The 26,464-nt window shown below is 36.7% G+C and overlaps 1 protein-coding gene across 2 annotated transcripts in view; it reads right to left on the bottom strand.

Moving 5' to 3' along the window:
- Nucleotides 1-25,278, bottom strand: part of LOC126811153 (uncharacterized) — a 40,860-nt gene extending 15,582 nt beyond the window's left edge. Inside the window, exons 1-3 of one of the 2 annotated variants that reach the window (XM_050536655.2) lie at nt 24,277-25,278; nt 22,198-23,197; nt 21,804-22,029 (exon numbers count right to left, since the gene is read on the bottom strand). In XM_050536655.2, the coding sequence (XP_050392612.1) occupies nt 21,804-22,029; nt 22,198-23,160 (1,189 nt within the window). In that variant the 5' untranslated portion in view covers nt 23,161-23,197; nt 24,277-25,278. Of the gene's footprint in view, nt 1-17,372; nt 17,392-21,803; nt 22,030-22,197; nt 23,198-24,276 lie in introns of those variants that run through there. The other variant, XM_050536656.2, reaches the window with a different exon arrangement.
- Between the last annotated feature and the right edge of the window lie 1,186 nt (nt 25,279-26,464).

The raw sequence follows: 26,464 nt of genomic DNA, 5'->3' as shown, positions 1-26,464 counted from the left end.
ACCATACATTTCAGTTTTGGACGTCCAATTGTCCATACCCTCCAGCGTGTTTCAGACATCGATTTGCTAGAACTTTGTCCATAACCAGCCGACATGTACAGTGGCCTGTGCAAGCACAGATTTAATTAGAGTGACTATAAAGAGAGAATACAATCAAGCTCTCACCACTTTCAAAGCTGTTCCTTTTCCCACGACGTAACAGCACGTAACCGTGTCACATCCAGTAAAAGCATGAGCTGGCAGGATTTCAATGGTACTGGACATATGTTTCTCAGAAGTTGAACCAATGTCAACGGTTGTTCTTTCCTCGATTGGTGATTCAATTGTAAGAAGCTTGTTATAGACAGAGCTCTTTCAAATCGCTGCCTGAAACACGTTGGTGGGTATAGACATCTAAAACGGGAAATGTGTCGTCATCATCCCCACCTAAACCATGTAGTCTTGCTCCAAAGAATGATGCATGTGTAGGGAACGCAAAAAGATGTCATCACCAAGCCATTGTGTGGCGTTGACTGGAAGATCGTAATCCGCAGGAACTATATTGCTGGGTTAATGACACTAAATTGAGAACATTACAACTGGTCAACGTGCTCCGGAGTCTGTTACGTGGCTCGTCAGATGTGGATGGAAGAGTGATATGTAGTACGCGTACTTGTAGCTACACTAGGGATGGCTTAGATTATACAGTATTTTGCGCTTGCGCTGTCACAGGTTGCAGCCAGAAACACGACTAGAGGATTAAACTGAATATTACCTAGTTATTTTCATGTTTTGCGGGTAGAATTTTTTTTTTTTTAAAAATATTCAAAAAATAGCTTGTGCTAGCGTGTTCCTGATAGGCATGTATGTAGTGTTATTGTATCACTCATATGTTCCTATATCCAGAAATATATAATTTGTCTCTAGATATAGTTTGGTTTGCTGAAATAATCGCTCCAAACTGCCGCTAACGAGTTAAAGGGCCATATTATCTGGAATTTTGGATTTTACTATCATCTAATGACCCCACAACATAATGAACGATCACAGTGTATTTAGTGAAATGCCGGCCGTCTTGGATGCCATCTTGAATTTCTCAAAACGCTCAAGGGTTACCGAGGTTCACCCGTCACATTCTGAAAGATGACACCTTAGGCTACTAAAATCAATCATAAAAAAAAACAACTTTGTAAACAATTTCCAGGTTCAGTCATAGTTCTGCCAGATTAATAGTGTGGTGAATATACTCCATCGGAACTTCGCCTTCAGTCATTACCATCCGCCATTTTCAACCAAAGGTAGATCAGTGTCAGTCTGAACATCATTTTGGCCCCGATAATGAATTTTATGAATGCAAAGTTTATTATCGGGGACAAAATGATGTTCAGAATGACAGTCTTTGAAAAATGCTTTTCCATGTCACGAAAATAGATGATTTGGGGCGCCATCCTGGATTTCCACCATCTTGGATTCTGACAATCTCATTTAAGATAGTTGGAATGGACTCTACATAACTGAAAAGGATAAAATAGATACATTACAAGCCATACCTGACCTTTCTAAGTGATCTGTCAAGCTCAAAACGTCCGAAAATCCAGAAAATAGTGGCAATTTTAGAAAAAATGGCCGCCGGCAGCCATTTTTAGCAAGAAAATTCTGAAAATATTACGGTGTAAGTTTGACCCCGAGTGGACTTCGGTGACGGGTAGAAACCTTAGAAATTCCAAAAAAAGTGAAAAGTAAAACACCCTAGTGATTATTATATTGCCAATTTTAACTATCAAGCTACCTCTATTTACAGAGAGTGACAGTTTGGACTAAACTCTCTGATACCTATTTTAAAGGTAACCCTGTTTAATGGACTGGCTAGATTTCCATATCAATGCAGTAAGTATTATAATGTCACAATCAAGTTTTGTGTCTTTTTCCAGATAAGAAAAGCAACAAAAACACTGCTGTTTGTGAAAATGTCATTTGATAAAATGACGGTCATTTATTAAATAACAAAATTGGGTTGATACAAGTGGAATTCCAAAATTAATGGAAAATAGCAAAACATTATGGGAAATAATACTGAATGAGTGCTGGGCTTAACAAAACGATCATGAAATGGCCAAACACGTCTCCTATGGGGAGATGTCGTGCCCAATTCCTTGAAGCGTTGTCAGTATCCAGGAAACAGAGGTGCGGCAAATACGCTGTTGAAATCCAGGAACAAAGTTATTGCAAGTTTCTTTCTAGTCTCGTGTTGTCTACGGCAAGCCAAGTCTCTGCAAAATTTCTTTCTTTCAGATGATACCAGACGTTAAACAAAGGTACCGGTACTGCAAATTTCTTTCTTCTAATACGGTATTACGGGTATACAACTCTGTGTTAAAATTTTGAGTCCGTAAACTGATTAGTACTATACAAGTGGCTTTAGCAAAATATGTTGACCGTTAGGCAGGAGGAATGTCCGAATGATTGGCACCAAGAATAGAGGATCATGGGAGGAAGTGGCAGCAATAAAAGTAACCGATTACCAGCTACAGCACTGGGTATTCAAACAATAAAGTAATCGACACAAATACTATTATATATCATAATATTCATTCTTGTTTTACTGACTGAGTCTTCTACCTCGAGATTAGCTCCATGTGAACAGAACCGTAATACACAAAAGCTACACACTTTTCTTTAGTTCATGCATGATTGACTTTAATCAAACAGCTATAAATATGTTAATTCTACACTATAATACCATGCATGAATATGAGTCTTTATCACCATATTATATAGATTACAAATGATAATTCTCAAACCATTATTGCAGGTTGTCTCGGTTTTATGTAACTAGCTACACCATTAGCTTTAACCCTTTTATTGCATCTACCCGGTTGTACCAGGTATTATAAAATGTTAAAATGCACGTACCCGGTATTACTGGGTACTCAGTATGGCTGATGCTAAAATTAGCACCGTAACTGCAAGTGCCATCTATTGTATTTTCTATACACTAGAACATATTTCCACGTGTTTCAAAGCGGCAAACCGTAAAATGGCGGAGTGCATAGTGACAGCGTAGACGATGCACTCTTGGCGAAGTCGTGATTGTCATCTTTGCTGACCAAGACAGTGTGGACAATTTCGAGGTGGGTGATACACATAATTCGTTTCCAGTTAGTTAATAATGATTGTAGTCAGGACAATGATTGTTAGTATGAAGTGTTGTGATTTGTTGCGCGACGTTCCGTCTATGGCTATGTCTCCCGTGCATGATGAACAAGGCCAATGTGAACATGACAGCCCTGTGTCTGCAGTAGATTCTGACGATAATTCTGATGTTGATAATAATGCTGGCCTACTGGATTGTAAAATACGTAGGCAATTCAGAAGTCCCGAACGTGTAGATCTATTGACTAACTATATTGATAATGATATGGGATTTGGGGATGAAAATGAAAGTGATGGTGAAAACAAAGTATTGCAATCCGCATGTAATAATAACTAGAACTGCGAAGCAGTAATGACGGGTTTCATCGGTGCCACATTACCCTTGAAGTTATGTCACTTTCGGTGCCACGTTATCCTTAAACATATGTCACTTCCGGTATCAATGAAACCGTTAAACAGAATTCCACATAAGCATTGCACAAATAGATGCAGAATCATGTTACCATGTGTTACATAAACCAGCGGCTCCCAGGCAGGATACGCCCACATTTTCGAGAGATGGATACAGTACAAGCTAAAAAGAAAGTGATTTTTCCTGCAATCAAGGGCCATAATTCAGAAAATTACAATTCGATATGCGCAAACATCGAAAGGAACCGAGATCTTTGGGTTATACACTTACATTTCAAGTTTGGGTTATAATCTTACATTTCGAGGTTCATCAAAATAGGATTAAAATTGTGACCTCTATAGGGTCTACAAGCTAAAAACGTGATTTTTCGTACAATCAGGGGCCATAATCCATGAAGTTTCGATCCGATACATGCCAATATCGAAAGCAACCGGGATCTTTTGGATGTGATAGATTTTTGATTGATAATAATAATAATAATAACTAGACCTGCAAGCACCACTGAACCGGCTTTCAGGAATCAGACAGGAAGTGTGTCATACAATAGCCCATTTATCAAGCTACCAAACGATACTTTAGATGTTTTGATCCGGTCACACCCGACGGTGAAATCCCGATTGTTGCAAGAGCACCAATTTTTTACTGTCTTTTTTTTTAATTATCGAATATTTTTTGGACTACTTCCTGTTTACGGATCATTATCGTTTAATCCATTGATATTGGACAGAGAAATCGAGTTTTTCCCCAAAACACCCATTTTTTGTGGTTTTTTCGAAATATCTATCATTATTTCGACTACTTCCGGTTTCCGGATCGTTGTTGAAATTGCTTTACCAAGTGGTCTGACTATATAGCTTTATGTTCCAGTAGTTTCAGAAACATCAATTGAGGCTTTCAAAAAATATAAGGGTTATAAAATGGGTAGAAAATTCGAAAAATAAAGGGCGATAACTCTGAATCAAACTTTATTATTGGAATCGGATTGACTTCAGGTATCCAAAAATGTAGGTAAAATTTGAAAATTTTGCATAATAACAAAAATTGTCTCGTAAACAACGTATTTTCAAAATTCGAACGACAAAAGCCATAGATGAATATTCGAAATTGAAAAATGTGAGATAGCCATTATCTCGGAAAAGATTCGGGGTTTCCGAAAATGTCATTTGTTTGAAAATAGGTAAAGAATTGACGGAACCACGGCCGATTTTCAATTCCGGAAAAAAAAGTACAAAATTCGGTTACTTCTGGTATGCGCAGTTGTTGCAAAATTGTTTTATCAAGTAGCCACCACATGGTTTCCCGATAGAAAATTTGGTTCCAGATTGATATCTGTTTTCGATCATGGAGAAATAGGCTCCCGGGGAAAAAAATAATAATAATAATAACTAGACCTGTAAGCAGCACTGAACCGGCTTTCAGGAATCATACAGGAAGTGTGTCATACAATAGCCCATTTATCGTGCTACCAAACGATACTTTAGATGTTTTGATCCGGTCACACCCGACGGTGAAATCCCGATTTTTGCAAGAGCACCGATTTTTTTTACTGTCTTTTTTTTTTTAAATATCGAATATTTATTTGACTACTTCCTGTTGACGGATCATTATCGGGATAGATTTAACAAGTGGTATGGGAACTTAACGGATCATTATCAGAAGTTTCAGAAAGATCCATTGGACAGTTTTACCTCCCTTATACCATTAGAAGCAGATTTACAGATATAACAATTTTCGACTTTTTTTCAAAGATTGTGGCCCTTTTGGACCATTTATACTATATTGAGGCTTTTAAATTTGGATTCACACCATAGACCACCATTAGGACTCTAAGTAACAGAAGTTTAAGAAAGTAAATAAGAGAAGTTTTCGAAATAAAAGCGTCTGAATAGGCTCCAAAAAGGAAAATAATAGATTTTCGGCGTTCCATTATATATTGCCTAATCAGCGAATTTTTACCATTTAGATGTCATAATATCTTCCATTGTTCGAACTATCCAATGACACTTTAGTTTTTTTGATTCGGTGAAATCTGGCGTAGTAATCACTTTTTTCCCAAGATCACCATTTTTTTACTTTTTACGTTTTTTTTTATAAAAATATCGGAAATTTTTTCGACTACTTCCGGTTTTTGGATCATTGTCGGGATAGCTTTAACAAGTTGTTTGGTTACCTTACCTTCTGTACAAGAAGTTTCAGAATAATCCATTCAGCTGTTTTCCAAAGAAAGAAAATTAGAAGATCATTTTCAGTAATCTAAGGATTTTTCAACTTTTTTCCAAGATTGAGGCTCTTTTTGGACAACTTATGTTATTTCAATGCTTTTATTTTTGGACTCACGGCATAGCCCACCCATAGGACTCTGAGTAAAAAAAGTTTAAGATTATTGTCGGGATAGTCTGTAATGATATATTACATTATCTGATCAGATAAAATGACCCTGAGAAATCCTATGTTCAAAAGTGCCAAAAATTCAAAAATGTCAAAATATCGAAAATTAAATTTCAATAACTCAATACATATTATACATCGTTAGAATCGTAATTAGGTCAGCTATCTGAATGTGTAACCTTTTCGTAAAAATCTGATTAAATAATAAAATAATATAGCATTTTCCAAAATTTCACGATTTTTCGTTTTCAGTCCCTTTTTTATCATATTCCAGACATTTCAAAGACTTATTGTATGTTTTCATGCACACGACTACCGAAAGGACTCTCGATAGAGAAGTTAAAAAAACCTTGTAGGTTAAGTTTCTGAGATAAAGGCGTCCAAAAACGCTCCAAATCAGAAAATACTTGATTTTCAGCTTGTCATATTTTGCTGCTTGGTCATTGTATCCGTATAAATTGGGCATCATACGACAGTCCATTCCTCGGGCCACTCAACGAAAGCTTAATTCGTTTAATCCATTGATACTGGACGGAGAAATCGAGTTTTTCCCCAAAACACCCATTTTTTGTGGTTTTTTTTCGAAATATCTATCATTATTTCGACTACTTCCGGTTTCTGGATCGTTGTTGAAATTGCTTTACCAACCGGTCTGACTATATAGCTTTATGTTCCAGTAGTTTTAGAAATATCGATTTATCCTTTCCCAAAAATATAAGGGTTGGGAAATGAGCAGAAAATTCGAAAAAAATCGAAAAATAAAGGGCGATAACTCAGAATGGAAGTTATATTTCTGGAATCGGATGGTCTTCAGGTATCCAAAAATGTAGGTCAAATTTGAAAATTTTGCAGAATAACAAAAATTGTCTCGTAAACAACGTATTTTCAAAATTCGAACGACAAAAGCCATAGATGAATGTTCGAAATTGAAAAATGTGAGATAGCTATTATCTCGGAAAAGATTTGGGGTTTCCGAAAATGTCATTTGTTTGAAAATAGGTAAAGAATTGACGAAACCACGGCCATTTTCAATTCCGGAAAAAAAGTACAAAATTCGGTTACTTCCGGTATGCGCAGAAGTTTCAAAATTGTTTTATCAAGTAGCCACAACAGTCCATTCCTCGGGCCACTCAACAAAAGCTTAATTCGTTTAATCCATTGATATTGGACGGAGAAATCGAGTCTTTCCCCAAAACACCCATTTTTTGCATTTTTTCGAAATATCTATCATTATTTTGACTACTTCCGGTTTCCGGATCGTTGTTGAAATTGCTTTACCAACCGGTCTGACTATATGGCTTTATGTTCCAGTAGTTTTAGAAATATCGATTTATCCTTTCCCAAAAATATAAGGGTTGGGAAATGGGCAAAAAATTCGAAAAATAAAGGGCGATAACTCGAAATGAAATTTATATTTCTGGAATCAGATGGTCTTCAGGTATCCAAAAATGTAGGTCAAATTTGAAAATTTTGCAGAATAACAAAAATTGTCTCGTAAACAATGTATTTTCAAAATTCGAACGACAAAAGCCATAGATGAATGTTCGCAATTGAAAAATGTGAGATAGCCATTATCTCGGAAAAGATTTGGGGTTTCCGAAAATGTCATTTGTTTCATGATAGAAAATTTGGTTCCAGATTGATATCTGTTTTCGATCATGGAGAAATAGGCTCCCGCGGAAAAAAATAATAATAATAATAATTTTAGTAAAAACAAGTCTTTCAGACAAAAGTCTGAAAGCCTAACTAGATCTGCTAAGCAGATATTTAAGCTTTCATATTCACAATCACTTCCTGTTACATCTCAAGATAAAAAACCAGCGGCTGCCAGGCAGGATACGCCCACATTTTCGAGAGATGGATAGAGAACAAGCTAACAAGAAAGTGATTACAGGAAATTACAATTCAGTATGCGCAAATATCGAAAGGAACTGAGATTTCAAATTTCAAGTTACTACAAAATCGGATAAAAATTGTGACGTCTATAGGGTCCACAACCTTGATATACCGTATTTTTATGCTATTTGAGAACGAACGATATGTGCAAATATCGAAAGGAACCGAGATCTTTGGGTTATAAACTTACATTTCAAGTTTCAACAAAATCGGATAAAAATTGTGACCTCTATAGGGTCCACAACCTTGATATACTATATTTTTACGCTATTTGAGAACGAACGGCGGCCATTTTGTCTGTCAATTTTGGGCTGATTTTCACGAAATTCAAACTCAGCCGTCCTTATAGTGTAACGGTGATATAATAATATGTTTTTTTAAATCGGATAAAAATTATGACCTCTATAGGGTCCACAAGCTAAAAACGCGATTTTTCGTACAATCAGGGGCCATAATTCAGGAAGTTATGGTCCGATATGCGCGAATATCGAAAGGAACCGCAATCTTTGGGTTAAAAACTTATATTTCAAGTTTCACCAAAATCGGATAAAAATTGTGATCTCTATAGGGTCCACAACCTTGATATACCATATTCTTACGTTATTTGAGAACAAACGGCGGCCATTTTGTCTGTCAATTTTGGGTCGATTTTCACGAAATTCGAACTCAGTCGTCCTCGGGGTGTAACGGTGATATAATATTACGTTTTTTTAAATCGGATAAAAATTTTGACCTCTATAGGGTCCACAAGCTAAAAACGCGATTTTTCGTACAATCAGGTGCCATAATTCAGGAAGTTACGATCCGATATGCGCGAATATCGAAAGGAACCGAGATCTTTGGGTTATAAACTTATATTTCAAGTTTCAACAAAATCGGATAAAAATTGTGACCTCTATAGGGTCCACAACCTTGATATACCATAGGGTCCACAAGCCAAAAACATGATTTTTCGTACAAACAGGGGCCATAATCCATGAAGTTTCGATCCGATACATGCCAATATTGAAAGCAGCCGAGATCTTTTGGAGATACACCAAAATTTAAGTGTCCACAAACAAATTGTGGACGGACGGACAGGGGCAACGGCATAATACGTCGAAATGAAAATGTGGTTGTATAAAAACAATTAAAATCGGTCAAAAACTCGCGAAGTTAATGCGATTTTTCACTCGTAAACAACTCTGTTGGCACGAAAAAAGACAAAGGCAACATTCAAAATTGTAACATTTTCAAATACCATAAATTGGACCCTGATCCCGGCTATCCAGAAATGTATTCATTTTCGAAATAGGAGAAGTATTCTCCAAACTACGGCCTATTGTTTTCATTTCCATGTCCGTTATCGTCGATTTTTCACTTTTTCTCATATTCAGTTCAAAATGGTTTCCATCAATTGACCTAGATCAAAATTCAAATCCGATAGATTTTTAGGCATTCCTTCAAGGATTCAGAAAATGTAACTCCCATGTCTGTATTAAAATATTGCAAAAGCCTTATGGATTTTTCACGTTTTAAGATGGTGGCACTTCCGGTTCAATCGGCAGACTTCATATTTTGTGTACACATCAATACTGTCTAAGCTAGTACAGAAAAAAAAATTCAAGGCAATCTGACCTATATTTAGTCAATTTTTTTGAAAACTTTGATCCTTAATTTCATCAAGAGGAGATAATTTAGAAAATTTCTAATGACATCTTTCAAGTCACATCGGCAAGATCTACTTACATACTAAATTTCATGAAAATTGTGCAACTATTAAAGAAGTTGTCAAGTTGGTCTCAACTTCCGGTTCGAAATCACAGCAATTTGAAGTAAATGTTTCAAGGTACTCAAAGAAAAAAGAATTAGTAAAGGGCCATAACTGACTGTAATTATCAGAAATCGCTGAAAATCAATAGGCTTCTTCGTCTCATGACCTAAAACACTGTCTATAAATTTAAAGTCGATGGGATACTAAATTTAGCCTCTAGAGCGTCCACAAGATTTTTTGAAGTGATCAAGGGCCATAACTCTGACTGTAATTATCGGAAATCGCTGAAAATCAATAGCCGGCCGGCCCGACGGGGGCGACGACAATATACGACCACATTTCAATGTGGGCGTATAAAAATTAACCGCATGCATATAATATTTAATGTATGATAAAGTCAAAATAGGCGATTTCGGTTTTTAGTGTTGCGGTCATTTTAAAAAAAATGTCTTTTAAGAATAATGTGTATAGTACTAATAGCAATCACATACGGAAGAGGCGATAAGATCCCTTTGCATTTGCAATTTCAAAATTAATTAAAACCAAATTTAAATTCCGAAAATCTTTTTTTTTGCTGAAACTATTTTTTTTTTTTAATCGAATCAAAATGGGAGTAAGGCACAGAGTCTGGGGTGGTAATGGGCGTATTGTGTCCAAATTTTTCGGACAATCGGTGCCGGTGTCTTGGCATAATTCCACTTTTTTCGCCCTTACTGAAGCCGTAATGGCGGAAAAAGCCACAAGGCAGGAACCGTGTGAAGAACAAACAACCTGAACAAATGCAGGTATCGCCTTGAATTTATCAGGGCACCTAGGTACCAACGTGAAAAGTTCCTCGCCGGAATTTGGTAGTCATGGTACCTTTGGTTCCAGTGTGGCGTCTGCACGAATTCAAAAGAAATTACGGTTGATTTTGGGATTTTAGGTATATTTCGGAGTGGTTTGGTAAGTGACGGTGGATCGTCAAAATAGGCGATTTCGGATTTTAGTGTCGCAAACATCGTTGCGGTCATGGCTCGAAATGTTCGCCTGTCTACTTGTCGCCGACAGGCGATTTTTACGTCCGACAGGTAGCATGGACTAAATTTTACTTGATGTTTAGTAAATTGACCACAATACACACGTCCACGTCACGTACATTTAATTATTCGTTTCTAAATGCAAGAATTAAGCACGGAAATACCGCGAGAAGCCGCCATTTGCACTGTTTACATTTCGCTCTGTCGTAGGCTACAGTTACTCACACAGTTTGGAAGTAGACAATTTTATATCAATGAATTTCACACCATCTACGCTTGTTTTCATCTGCTTGACACTAGTTTATAGCATTATGGAGTATTATATCTAAATATCTAAATAAATTAAAACGCACCCCTATGTCACCTGAAATAATTCTACCGTAACGACACCACAGTAAATATAGTAGTGGTTGGAATGGAAATACACACGGCTCGTTGCTTGGTGTATTTAATCATTTAAAAAGTTTTCAACAATTTCCATAAATAAAGGCTATGAATAATTTATAAGACAATTTGACAAAATCAAAAAATCAGGTCAGAAAAATATTTCATATATAAATATAATTTGTAGCATAAATATCGTCCGGATATGTGAGAAGGGAATTCCAGGTGGCGTTATTTGTCCTTCTCACGCGGTACATGTAAATACGGTGCCATGCACAGGTATTCAATTTATTACGGATATTTTAAAATCTGAATTCTACAACTCAACGGTGAAGTATTCGATTTAGTACGGAAGTGTGGTACCATGATACTTTGCGGAATTCACGTGGATACGGATGTTAAAATTGTACGAATCTTCGAGTCGCTGAGCCAAAGCAGATTCGCCGACTTTCAAGAAATTTTAGTCATTCCGATGTCGAAGAAATAAAAAGGTTTCATATTACGATATTTATATGGAGCAATGTACGTCAAAGACAGGTAGCTTTTTTTAAACATTTCGAGGCCTGGTTGCGGTCATTTTAAAAAATTGTCTTTTAAGGATAATGTGTATAGTACTAATACCTAGCGATAAAATCCTTTTGCATTTGCAATTTCAAAAGTAATTAAAACTAATATTAAATTCCGAAAATCGTTTTTTTTGCTAAAACTCTTTTTTTTTTTTTTTTAATCGGATCAAAATGGGAGTCAAGTACAGAATCCGGGGTGGTAATAGGCGTATTGTGTCCAAATTTCATGGTTCTCGGACAATCCGTTCCGGTGTCGTGGCGAAATTCCTCTTTTTTCCCCTTACGGAAGCTGTATCTCGACTTAGAAAAAATGAGAACGGCATGTGACCTGGAGCCGTGCCAAGAACAAACGACTTGAAGGAATGCAGGTATCGCCTTGAAATTTTCAGGGCACCTAGGTACCAACGTGAAAAGTTCCTAGCCGGAATTTGGTAGACCTTTGGTTCCAGCGTTGCGCATGCGCGAAGTCAAAAGCAGCTAAATATGTTTGTTATGAAGGGATTTTTTTACAAAATGGACCTATCTCTTCGAAACTTCGGCTACCCCCCCATTTCCGACCTCGGCGCATCCAAAAATTGTCTCCAAATTAAAATCAAACACCTAGTTCCATCTCTATTTTATTATTTTACTTTATGTACCCCCGGGAAAATGGCCACCGCTCGCCCCCTATGGGTCGGGCCCTAAAATTTCTTGTTTGGAATTGTACCATAAGCCAGATACCCGGTGAGTTTCAAGTTGGTGTGCACGATAGTAGGGTTGTTTGTTTAGAAGACTGTAAATGTCGATTTTTCGCTATTTTTCATATTCACTTCAAAATGGCGGCCATCAGTTGACCTAAATCAAAATTCTGCTCTAAACGTTTTTTAGGCATTCCTTCAGGGATTCAGAAAATATAACTACCATGTCTGTAAGTGCAATATCGCAAAAGCTTTAGGGACTTTTCACGTTTCAAGATGGTGGCATTTCCGGTTCGATCGACAAACTCCAAATTTTGTGTATGAATCAGTAATTACTTGTCTAATTTAGCAAATTTCTAATTGTATTTTTGAAGTTGCATCGGTAAGATCTACCTACATGGTAAATTTCATGAAATAAGTACAATTATTGAAGAAGTTGTCAAATTGGTCATAAATACTGGTTCGAAATCACAGTGACGAATTTTCGAAATTCGAAAATCTGAAACTGCACATTTGAAGTAATTGTCTCAAGGTACTCAAAAAAATGAAATGAAATGGAGTTTAACGTCCTACTTTTCTGCTCCTAACCTGGGCTAATGAAGACGGGCATACGCCATACAGTGTGCTATGAGGGAAATTTTGCCCGGACAACGGCACTACGGCCTACTCTTATATCGAATTCCAACTGCCAAGGGATCTTTTACGTGCATGCCAATGTGTACACGGGACCTCGGTTTTTCATCCCATCCGAACGACTAGACAGCTTTCCTTGTCAGCCCCTCCGTCCTGCATCACTGACAAGGAAGAACCACGCCGGAAAATCTGGATGGACTTTCTCGGCCAATGCAGGGATCGAACACCCGACCTCCAGGCTAACGAGCTAGCGTCTTACCCACTTAGCCACGTGATCCCCTCAAGGTACTCAAAGAAAAAAGATTTAGTAAAATAGGTCAAATAGTCACAAAGTTACAGCATTGTAGGTCAAATGCATTCGTTCGTAAAATTCGGTGATTTCGGATTCGAAAAACGTTTTGAAAATATATTTAATCAACAGCCACCACCCATTTTTTGGGGGATAGGTAAAAGTTTCAGAAAGACCCTATGGTTAGATTCTGAGAAATCCGATTTGTGGACAAAACACAAAAAAAAAAAACAATAATAAAAATAATAATCTTAACAGAAACAATAAGCTTTCATATGAAATATGAAAGCTTATCTAGACCTGCAAGCAGCACTGAACCGGCTTTCAGGAATCAGACAGAAAGTGTGTCATACAATAGCCCATTTATCGAGCTACCAAACGACACTTTAGATATTTTGATCCGGTCACACCCGACGGTGAAATCCCGATTGTTGCAAGAGCACCAATTTTTTTTTACTGTCTTTTTTTTTAATTATCGAATATTTTTTGGACTACTTCCTGTTTACGGATCATTATCGGGATAGATTTAACAAGTGGTATGGGAAATTAACTTCCTGTACCAGAAGTTTCAGAAAGATCCATTTGACTGTTTTACCTCCCTTATACCATTAGAAGTAGATTTACAGATTTTTCGACTTTTTTCAAAGATTGTGGCCCTTTTGGACCATTTATACTATATTGAGGCTTTTAAATTTGAATTCACCCCATAGTCCACCGTTAGGACTCTGAGTAACAGAAGTTTAAGAAAGGAAATAAGAGAAGTTTTCGAAATAAAAGCGTCTGAATAGGCTCCAAAAAGGAAAATAATAGATTTTCAGCGTTTCATTATATATTGCCTAACCCCCGAATTTTCACCATTTAGATGTCACAAGATCGTTCATTGTTCGAGAGAGAGAGAGAGAGAGAGGAGAGAGAGAGAGAAATGGGGTTTAACGTCCACTCGACACAAACTAGGTCATTTCGGGACTAACATGTATGGTTCAATTTTATTTCCACAATTCGCTTGCGCGTAGGGGTCTTTAGCAGTGGGAGCACACCGGAGGACTCTGAGAAAATCCACGAGGTTGGACAGGCGACCCTACTCCTTGTCACGTACAACCGGGGATTCGAAACCACGCCAGTTGACTCAATGACAGACTTAATGATACAGCACGCTAGTGTTGAAAATCGGATCGAAATTTGTGATCCGAATACTTTTGTTGGCTATCCGAATACTATTCGGATATTTCGGAGACGTGAAATTCTTGAACACAATTACATCAAAAGTTCATATACTGGTACTCATAATTTCTTACTTGTTTCAATGTTTATGAGTGTCTGTATGCCGAGTATGAAATCGTACTTTCGATTTGCAAATTGTTTGAGCCGCGAAGAAAAAAACGTGCCTACCTTTAGCCGTAATTATTAAGACTATCTATGACATCGGTCTGACATCCCAAAAAATCAATGAGGTGAAGGAATTTGTATAGTATAACTATTCCTGTTATCCGCACCCTCCCACTTATCATTTTGCTCAATCAACACGAATGAAAAAAGTAAAATAAAACCATGTGCCATTTATTCCGACAAGGTCGTTTGCCTCATTCTGATAATCTACTACTATTGAACCAATCAGTGAGTTGGAATATACGTGACCTAGGTCGTTATGAATAAATTTCATTGTGGGAAGTCAAAACACGGGCTAAACTCGTATGCCGTAAACTAGCGCAGGGAATGAATGAATATTTTTTTTATTTAGACAACTGTTTTCGTTGCACTGCATTAATAATTTTATTAGTTACTATCACTAAATAATACGCATAATGTTGACATTTATGCTCATGGAGCTGTGTACGTGATCAATTGCATTGGGGAAAATTTCAAAGTGATCAGACGTAAAAATGGCTAAATATAGAGCATACGGAATGTCAGAATATATTGTAACAAATAGTAAACGGATAGTAAAATGATTCGGATAACCCCTATTTTGTATCCGTTAACGAATATCCGAATAGTAGTTTTAACACTACAGCACGCACGTGCTAACCACTAAGCCATCCAACCCTCCTCCATTGTTCGAACTATCCAATGACACTTGAGTTGTTTTGATTCAGTCAAATCTGGCGTAGTAATCACTTTTTTCGCAAGATCACCATTTTTTTTACTTTTTACGGGTTTTTTTCTCAAAAAATCGGAAATTTTTTCGACTACTTCCGGTTTTTGGATCATTATCGGGATAGCTTTAACAAGTTGTTTGGTTACCCTACCTTCTGTACAAGAAGTTTCAGAATAATCCATTCAGCTGTTATCCAAAGAAAGAAAATTAGAAGATCATTTTGAGTAATTTAAGGATTTTTCAACTTTTTTCCAAGATTGAGGATCTTTTTGGACAACTTATGTTATTTCAATGCTTTTATTTTTGGACTCACGCCATAGTCCACCCATAGGACTCTGAGTAAAAAAAGTTTAAGAAAAAATGTAGTTGTGTTTGAGAAAAAGGCCTCTCAAAATGCTCCAAAACGGAAAATACTAGATTTTCGGCGTACCATAATTTATTTTCTAGCCATCTAAATCGTATCATTCAGATGTCATCCATTAATCGGGCTATCCAGCGACACTTTAGTTCTTTTGGTCTGCAAAGATCTGATGGAAAAATCAAGTTTTTCGCAAGAGCGCTAATTTTTTTTAACCTTTTTCTTCATTTTTTGAATACGTCCGGTATGGAGATTATTGTCGGGATAGTTTTAATAACCAATTTGGGCAATTAGATAGCCACAGGGCTCTGTAATGATATATTACATTATCTGATCAGATAAAATGGCCCTGAGAAATCCTATTTTCAAAAGTGCCAAAAATTCAAAAATGTCAAAATATCAAAAATTAAATTTCAATAACTCAATACATATTATACATCATTAGAATAGTAATTACGTCAGCTATCTGAATGTGTAACCTTTTCGTAAAAATCTGATTAAATAATAAAATAATATAGCATTTTCCAAAATTTCACGAATTTTCGACTTTTTTCGATTTTCAGTCCCTTTTTTATCCTATTCCAGACATTTCAAAGTCTTATTGGATGGTTTCATGCACAAGACTATCGAATGGACTCTCGATAGAGAAAGTTAAAAAAAAATTGTAGGTTAAGTTTTTGAGATTTTCGACGTGCCATATTTCCAAATCTGACCATAGTATCTGTATGCATGGGGTATCATACTATAGTCCAATCTCAGCTCGACCCAACACGGATTGTTGTTGAAATTGCTTTATCCAATGGTCTGACATTATAGCTTTATGTTCCAGGACTTTCAGAAACATCAATTGATCCTTTCAAAAAAATATAGGGGTTACCAAATGAGTAGAAATTTCGAAAAAATTCGAAAAATAAAGGGCGATAACTCTGAATGAAACTTATATGGATGGAATCGGATGGACATCAGGTATCCAAAAATGTAGGTCAAATTTGAAAATTTTGAAAAAAAACAAAATTGTCTCTTAAACAACATTTTTTCATTTTTCGATCGCAAGAAGTCAACGACAAAGTTTCAAAATTTCGAAATTTTCAACTGCTATCGTCCCACAAAAAGAATCAGGGTTTCCGAAAATGAAATATGAAAAAAGATCTCAATATACGTTAGAATTAACAGTACAAAACAATTTTGTTGGTAACCATCTAAATGGAATAACAGACAGATTGAGAAGCGTCATCTAACTATCTTTGTGTATTGATAATAATATGGCAAGTAGTGTCGTTAATATCTGTTATTAATTAATCAATCCGACTAAAGTTATACAGACTTGGGGTCATAAATTAATTTACATCTCAGTGTTAGCAGTATTTGTTAGTGGGATTAAGAATGCTGATTAGGAAATTATCTTTTGTACGCCGGCCAGATCAAAGACATCACTTTAGGTGAAACGTGTGAGTAGTACCCACGAATGAACTAATGGTAGAATCGTACACACACATATTAATTGTATAAAATAATTAAGTTTTACTCATCAGTTGTTTATAATTATTATTTACCCAATAATTATTGCTCACCGGTGTTTTTGTAATCAAGTAGCCTCGTATTATTTGTTGACTGGCGTTTAAACAACATTTAATTGCCTTGATATGAAATCTGAATATAAATTATTCGAGGGATAAACCTTTGTGATACGATTAGGTTATGTCTTAACATCGTTTATCTTCTTTTATAATAATAGTATTTTACAATTGCATTGACAGTTTAATTACTCACCAAACGGCATCAGGAACTCCGTGTATGATCAAGTGTATTTGATATTCATGTCCATGAATCTCGTGCAATTTTTGCGCCAAAGTTTAACCTCAGTTACTATGCCGTAGTGCATGGAACCGTACATGGCAATAAGATTCCCAGCATTGATTGGCTGAGAAATGAGGGTGATCTATGCTATGCATGGTCATCGGAAAATTCCATAATACCTGTGAATTTCAAATGGAGTTACGATAAAAGTTGTTTTTTGTGTATAGAAATGGTTATTATTATTATATATAGCTAAAAAATTAATATATCGACAAATGACTGGCACCATTTGTATTTCTGTACTTAGGTTTGAGATATTAAGTATTATGGGGTTATCCAAATTACCGTACATGGCAATAAGATTCCCAGCATTGATTGGCTGAGAAATGAGGGTGATCTATGCATGGTCATCGGAAAATTCCATATTCGCTGTGAATTTCAAATGGAGTTACGATAAAAGTTGTTTTTTGTGTATAGAAATGGTTATTATTATTATATATAGCTAATAATTAATATATCGACAAATGACTGGCACCATTTGTATTTCTGTACTTAGGTTTGAGATATCAAGTATTACGGGGTTATCCAAATTACTGGTAAATGCGCTAATTTCTTGAGTCATCTTCATTTGACACGTGGCCTATTTAAACAAAAGCAGATTAAATTGATCTACAGCATAATACGGCATTTTAAATTCACTCTAAAATATTCCAATCACATATATCTAATCTATACCAATGAAAGACGATAATTCGGTGATTATGATTAGGCCAGTCACGTGGTAATTGGATCGTCAATAGACGCTTGTCAACTTGCCGTGTGTATTGATAGTGCTATATTATACAGACAGTGAGATATTGTATAGATAATGTACATGTATATCCTCGTACGTAACTAACGTACGAAAATTAATTGGCGGCTAGCTTTTTTTTCAAACGTATACAGTGAATGGCCATTTTGCTCAGTAATCCCAGCCAGAATTTGGCTATTTTCTAAATTTGCGTTAAAGTTTAAAATATTTGTTTTAGAACTGAAACACATTAACTATTAGTCAATCCCAACGCTAAAAACATCAACAGAATTGATTGTGTATATCTGAAATAGACCCGACCGATGCACAAAATAGTGCAATATGGCGGACTCTTTGAACAACCCTCGCAGACGCTGTCATTGAAGACAACATCAATTCTATGAGTTGTAGATGTTATTTTTGTGAAAAATCATTGGAAGAAGAGAGAACATGTTGGGACTGTACGAATTATATAGTCTTTATGGGTGCAACAGACACGATGCTGAAGATAAAGCTATTGTTTACAATGTTGACCTCATGACCCATTGACGCCAATGTCATGACCTGTGATGTGTAGATCACGTGATATGGATATCGTGGCTACTGACTGGGTCTGAGATACTTCTCCGCAGGTAGCGTGTCTCAGATGTTCAGAATGGTATATCCTATGTGTAGTGCCTGTGATGTCACCAGCCAATCAACCGGATTAAGGTCGTAAGCGTTTTTGCGTGTTGGACACTTAAACGTTAACAGCCGACTTAATTTTAATCAGATTGGTGTGAACTTGCTGTAACGTTGATATAGTAACCATGGGCTATACGTACATGAAATTTAGATTTTTGATCTTACGTGGTCTTTAACAATTTAAATCAGATAGAAAGCTTTTTAAAGAAAGTACAGTAGAATCTGCATTAAGCAGCCACCCAAGGGAATTTTTACAACTGACCGCTTAACGGGAGTGGCCTCTTAAATATTACGCTTGGATGCATTGGAAGCGGTAAATTTGACCGTCGCTGAATCTTGCTCCGAACGAAAATTCTTTACTCAAATCTCGGACATAACTTAACGGGAGTGGCCTCTTAATAAAATCTTGGTGCTTTATGTGCTGACATAAATTAAATATTACGCTTGAATGCATTGGAAGCGGTAAATTTGACCGTCGCTGAATCTTGCACCGAACGAAAATTCCTTACTCAAATCTCGGACATAACTTCTGTATACTTGTCATTTTGTACCAACCTTCGATACTACTGTCTACCATTGTGATGCATTCGATAATATTTATCCATTTTTGTGAAGAGAATTGATGAATTAATTTTATTTTATCAAAAAAGCACATGCACAAAAAAACATCGCTAATTTTATCACCTATTTACAGGGGGTGTAACTCTGTATGTAATATTAAAGGAGGCGCTGAAACGTCTGTTGTTAAAACAATAAAATGGCAATGGAAAAGAGATACTAGATGATGGTGACAAAACTCGGTACTTTTATTTTATTCAATCAGTATCAAATAATGTGTCGTTACGCGTGAAAACAATGATCAGGTTAGTCGTTTAATAAAACAAAAGATTAATTAACAGATAATCCAGGGTTGATTGTTATTTTTACGTTTCTTTTTACCTGATCAGTGGGGGTCCAGTTTATTAACTACTACTCACGGGATTAGCGTTGGTGTTACAAAGAACGACAAGATGGTATCATTCAACAATGGCCGTTGAATGGGCGATGTTTTGTTGAATTTATTAGTAAAATAGTGACCGCTGGACGCGTTAGAGGAGTGACCGTTGAATAAAGAGATGAAACAATAGAATTTCTACGGGGGGAATTTATCGTGACCGCTTACAAGGAGATGTCGCTGAATAGGAGTGGCTGCTCATACAGATTCTACTGTAATCGTAAATCAAGTTATGCTTTGTCTCTATGTTTGTTTACATTGTTTACATGTACTTAGAGGTTGTTTTATGTTTTATTGTAGTTTTCACGGTAAAATTGGTTCTGCAATAAAGTACAGAAGAATTTGTTTTATCGTTAGCCGATTGATTATCTGTGTCGCATAGAGAGTCATGATAGTAACACATGGTAACAAATGTATAGATGCAATTGATATTGCTAGATTTGGTTGATTCTGCATCTATTTGTGCAATGCTTATGTGGAAATCTGTTTAACGGTTTCATTGATACCGGAAGTGACATAAGTTCAAGGATAACGTGGCACCGGGAGTGACATAAGTTTAAGGGTAATATGGCACCAGTGAAACCCGTCATTACTGCTTTGCAGTTCTAGTTATTATTATAATGTTAACCACATGTCAAAAACTGATTGCTACAGTATGAACTATTGATTAGATAATATTTGTTATGACTATATAGGTTGTTAATACTTATATTGATTGGTGACATAGAGAAATCAATATTTACTTAGTGTTTCAAGTAAATAGCAACCAACTGTATTATGTATCTCAGCAACGGCTGATCTTAATATCGTTTTATTTTAAAAATCGAACTATCTATTACTAGCAGGATACCCGGCTTCGCTCGGGGGTCATAACTCCGAAACCGGAAGTGGTAGACTAACGCCACCTGGCCTATGTTACTCCCCGGTCCGAGCTACCCCTATACCCCAAATTTCAGACTCAGGGCAGACCTAGTGTAGCCGCCAAACCCGAACAGACAGACAGACAAATGACAGTCACAAATATTAGTATAGATAAAGTGTACATAGAAGATTATTGGGTATCTATTTAACATACATATATCTTCAATAAATGCATTAAATTCTCCTAGTAAGAACTGAGGTTTTAACTAAAATGTCTACTTCATTCTGTCCTTAGCAACAAATGCGTAAATTATGCAAATAAGTGCTGGTGGGGGGGAGGGGGGGGGTATCAAATTAAAGTACATGTAACAATGCATTATTTGTATTTTTCGCTAAACTATCAAATTTCTCACCGCTTAATCCACACTTATATGTACTCAGATTATTCAATATTTGATTAAAAAGTAAAATCTAAATACCAAAGCTAGATAATGTCCCGACTTGGATTCAGTTGTATTTAGAACAAGCCTATTAATAAGTTTTTGCAGACAACATAATTTTGCGGCTTATAACAAAGCAAACAGCATAGATCGGTATAATTTCAATTCCACATACCTTTGTAAATACTGAACAGAACTGAACCGAAGCATTTTTGGACTGATATTACAATTGAGATTCATCTTTCACACAATCTGATTAAAACACAGATCCTTTTTCGTTTTGTTTTTTATAGTTCAAAATTTCGTTTTACTTGTCTTTACTACACTAGGATATGGAAGAGTTGTTATATTACCGGCGTTTAGTTGAAGTGAGGGATAAGCCAATGAAACAGTCTGTTACGGCGACTTCTTGGCATGCCATACAAGGAACTGTGGGTAAACCACTAGAAATGCCAACACTGATTGATTAATCAATGTCTGACGTCATAGGGTCAAAAGCTGTTTGTACGAACCCTGACACAACCTTCAAGTACAATTTTTCAGATCTTCATGTAGTGTAGGCCATCGAAAGTATAAAAAAAACAAAACGAAATATAGATCTGTATTTTAATCAGACATTCTATAATATCCTTTACCTGCTTCAGTGTCCCTTTTTTCAAAGCCATCAATTATAACACCAGGTCCGAACCTCTCTCCTTCTGGTTCCCATGTGGATAAAACTTTATCTCCAGTTAGTACAGCTCGTCTTTTAGCATCCTCATAATCTAATATATCATGTACCAATGTTTCTTGATATACTGTGTTTTTATATTTACCATATTTACAAGCATCAAATGCAACCAAGAATTTACTCTCATAAACCTGAAAAAAATAATTTAATGCACTATTATGGCAATTTTATGTAGCTCTGGCAGTTTCATGTAGCTCTATTATACGTGCATCTAGTTAAGCTTACTCAGTAGATCAATTATTAGATGAGACAAATTTTGCTGAGAAGGTTTTAAGACAAATAGAGTTTAATATAATTACCTGGCTCTGTACAGTTCCCCGATAAAAATAACCATCACTTTGCCTTCTGGCTAGAACTTTTTTGCCAATCAAAAGAGCTCCTGCTGCTGGAGACAGTTCTATGTCATGAGCGACATCAAGTAATTTATCTTGGGTTTTTAACCAGCCCTTAGCTGGTCGATATTGACTCCAATACGAGGGATTATAGTAACGAAAACCAGATAATGGCGAGAAGTTATATGGATAGTAAATTGGGGCTGCCACAGTAGAATTGAGGTGGACACTTTCTGTTGGATCCATGGCTAATGTGGTAGTTACAGAACACCTTTTAGATCTAGGTAAAATACTGTCATTACTTGTTCTAATAACATTAGCATGATCGGATATATATACTGGAGTCACCTTCTCAACACAACCTTTAATAGTCAAACTGGCAACATGGAAACTCCCATAAGTTTCTATGGCAAGATCTTCTAAAAATTCTATAGATGCACTATCAACCTTTTCACCCATTAAATAAATACAATGTACTGGTCGATTACCACTGGCATAAACAACTTGATCTAATATGTCTTCTGGATTTTGATCAGGTAATCCATCTGTAATTAAATACACTGCTTTACAATCAGGATCGCTAAGGGCAGTAATTAAGGCATCTTGAGTGTTTGTTCCAGTTTTAGCACTAAGCTCACTAATCCATTTAGCTGCCACAGACACTGTTTCAGGAGTACATTTCACCATCTTATCTGACCACTGTGTCACGTATGTATTAAATTCTATGATGTTAAATAATGCATTTTCACTGGAATGTTTTGTATGTTTATATAAAGCCTCTACTAATTGTTCTTTAACCATGTGTAAACAGTTGAACATGCTACCTGATGTATCAACACAAAAAGTAACACTACTTTCAGCAACATTGCTTAAAATACCCACAGTGTTACCAGACTGTACAGGTGCTTCATCACATTCTGAAGAAGCCATTTTATGTTGTTTATTTTTTTATAGATCAACTGTAAACCTACAAAAGAAATATATAATCAAGAGCTGACCCTTGAATCAGATATTAAGACTATTTCCTAACATAAATAGCAATAGCCCTATGGCTATAGCACATACATGTATACTGTGACTATAAAGTGGAGTTTTAACCGCTTCAATAACATCTATAAGCGTGTTGCGGCAGCCCTCAAAGTAGTTCCTTTAAAAACTGTCTCCGATGTCCAATGAAGATGTCCACTGACAGTTCCTATCCGTTTCTATAGAGCTGTTCTAAGGCTATTTTGGAATCCTTACAGACCATTTTTCACTGTGATTATTCTTTATTCTCCAAATGAGAGAGAGAGATAAATGGGGTTTAACGTCCACTCGACACTAGCGAGGTAAGCAAGGTCTTATTTTCTCACTAAGATGTTCATTTATATTGTTCAGGCGTTCACAGGGACTGACACGCGACCGTTTAGCAGTAAAAAGTTGCCCAGTAAAATTGACTGGGAAACCAAATCTGGTCGACAAGGATTCAATAGAAGGGTCCCTGAACGTAGAGGTCGAGTGTAATGAGACCTACGTTCAGAGCTGAACTACTGTCAGTGGACATCGTCCGCTCAGAGGCAGTTCCTAAAGGAACTATACACCCACCCCCCCATCCGAGTCTCTAATCAAATAATTAAAACAAAATATTTCAAAAGGTAAAGTTATAAACTTTGCAGAGATTTTACTAGAATGTAAAAGTAAAAGACGTTAACGGACTCGGGGGTTATACTATATAAAATAAATTTTAAAATTGCAAAAAAAGTAGTAGATAAATCACAACGAAATTGTCTATGTTATTTCTATGTGAATCGAGTTATAAACCCAAAAGAAAAAAAAATGAGTTCTTATCAAAAAATAAAAAGCCAATGAATGAATGATGATGACCTCTGTGAAATACTCCCTTGGCCTTAGCCTTAGTTTAAAAAGCCTTAGCATATTTTATCTCAATCAATTAGAACTCTTCTGAATCTGGGTACGGTAATTAATTATATATAAAAATCTATGACTGTCGTCTTACCGGCTAATCATGTACGTGTCTAAATTTTCAAGGTTTCAGCATTTACTTACCAAATAATCTGACAGATATCCTACTTCTTTCGCCTCTAAACTTCACATAATGCCGTACAATCTTCTTTATCTTGTTGCTATTTACATCTCGCACCTGTTGTTGTTATGGGCGCCGCATTCGGATACCAGAGTCTTCCGAGGTTTGCCGAAAGATGGGCGCCGTATTGTGTCACGTGATGAATATACTTTTTGGAAACATTACCCCTCCGTCAAAGACCAATCGAACCAAGACAGAAGACCGACCAATGTTTTGAATTGATAATTGTGTTTGTTTTATAAACATTTGTTTTCTTTGTAGCCAACTTACCCTATCTCACCATGGTGAGTGGACGTTAAACCCCATCTCTCTCTCTCTCTCTCTCTCTCTCTCTTCTTGGGTGACCGAGACTACTCTTCCGCTGCCTGGACAGTTAAAGTCTATAGTTTAACAGGCATTGTTGTCATGTTAGCAGGGGTTGATGCGCGGCACGGAGTAAAAATAACCAGAGTGGCCATAGAAATATATTATAAATTTATATATTTCTGTGAGAGTGACAACCAATGACGTCTACTATTCTAACGTACATTCGGCAAACCTCGGCAGATTCTACGAATCTAACTGTAGGGTACCGCAGTCGGCAAACCTCGGCAGGTTCCGTAACTCTACATCTAGCTAGGTAAGGTTTTCGTTGTTCACCCGAGTCACTCGAGTCGACACCAGACCGTTCGCGTTTTGAATCGAGTTGGTCACATGACTGACTCGGAGTCGCATCAGGTGACTAACCGGTTTACTCCCCGTTGAGTGGAGAGTAAAAGGGTTTGTCACGTGACAAAATGGCGTCCTATACGCAAAAAAGCCTGTCTCTCGATCACATACTGACGTCGTAACTGTTTTGATGTCATGTGACTACTCGGACCGTTCGGGATGTTTCACCCGGGTAAACTCGGCAATGGAGTCGACTCGAGTGACGCGAGTAAACGACGAAAACCTTACCCAGATGTAGGTAGGGTACTGGAATCTGCTGAGGTTTGCCGATTGTAGGGTACCGGTGTGATAGTTTGAGTTGACTCTTGGGGTGTGTTTTCTCCTGGGCACTTGCGCATGTCCGAAACTGATGTTTGCCTTAACAACGAAACTATATCTACTTCCTGCAGTGTGTGTTGGTTTCTGACCACTGGTCAGTACAGGAAAAAATATATCATGTACTTGATTAGAGTTTTGTCATTAATAAAATACTTGTTGACGTGATTAGCTGTTGTTTTAGTGATCAGTAGTTACACGATCAACGGATCTAAGTTGATTGGCTTGAAATTGATACTTCGTTCGTGATTTGTTGCCGTTGTTTTTTTTTTAGTGATTAGTCGTTCTACACTGTACACACGTACGATCAGTGGAAACCATACAAATTGATGATTGGCTTGAAATTATCAATTAATTCACCTCCAAAGGAAGATTAACTAGGCCTTTGATATTTCGTGGCTTCATTTAACACAAATATAAAAGTATGGAATTTCTTATTCCGATTTCTTTAATATAAATATAGATTTATTACACCATCCCATACGTACATTCAAACATGCATGTAGACAGCCCAAATACAAGAGAGAATGTTCGCATTGTGGACGGGTATATATAATAATAATAAAGATCGTCAATTTGCATCCTCTCTTAGTGGTAATATTGTAAATATATAATAGTCTATAATATATTGATTTGACCGTAAGAACATTTTAGGGGAAATCCTATCACGAGGAGTCAATGCACACCGCGTCTGTAACGGTGTGAGGTGACTCATACAACTGCGCATGCGCCAAACGGTAATCACACACCAGGGACCATCTGAAACTGCCACACCGGGTCACACCGGAATCTGCCGACTGCTACTAGTATAGACGTCGGTAAGCGTGAGACCGCACCACAGCTGTGACCGTACTATTAAAGCGAGACCGATTTTTACGATTATGCTGAGCGAGGCAGATGTAAGCCCCGCCTCTTTCTTGTTTAAGTGCCTCCCATTTTATTTGAAGGTCGAGTTTAGAAAGGACTATTTATTGTTAATAAAATAAATCTCTCAAGTGCTACTAGACTTACAAAACATTGGGGATGCTCGATTCACAGTCCGGAACGTCCCGAATTGACAGAATTTCCAATCGAGTGACGCGGAATTCATTCCTGTCACAGTTCTGTCAGTCCCGACGACGGGGGTGG

This window comes from Patella vulgata, chromosome 2 (assembly GCF_932274485.2).
Source record: "Patella vulgata chromosome 2, xgPatVulg1.2, whole genome shotgun sequence".
NCBI classification, from domain to species: Eukaryota; Metazoa; Mollusca; class Gastropoda; family Patellidae; genus Patella; species Patella vulgata.
The sequence above is the reverse complement of the archived record's forward strand: the minus strand, read 5'-3'. Positions and strand labels throughout refer to the sequence as shown.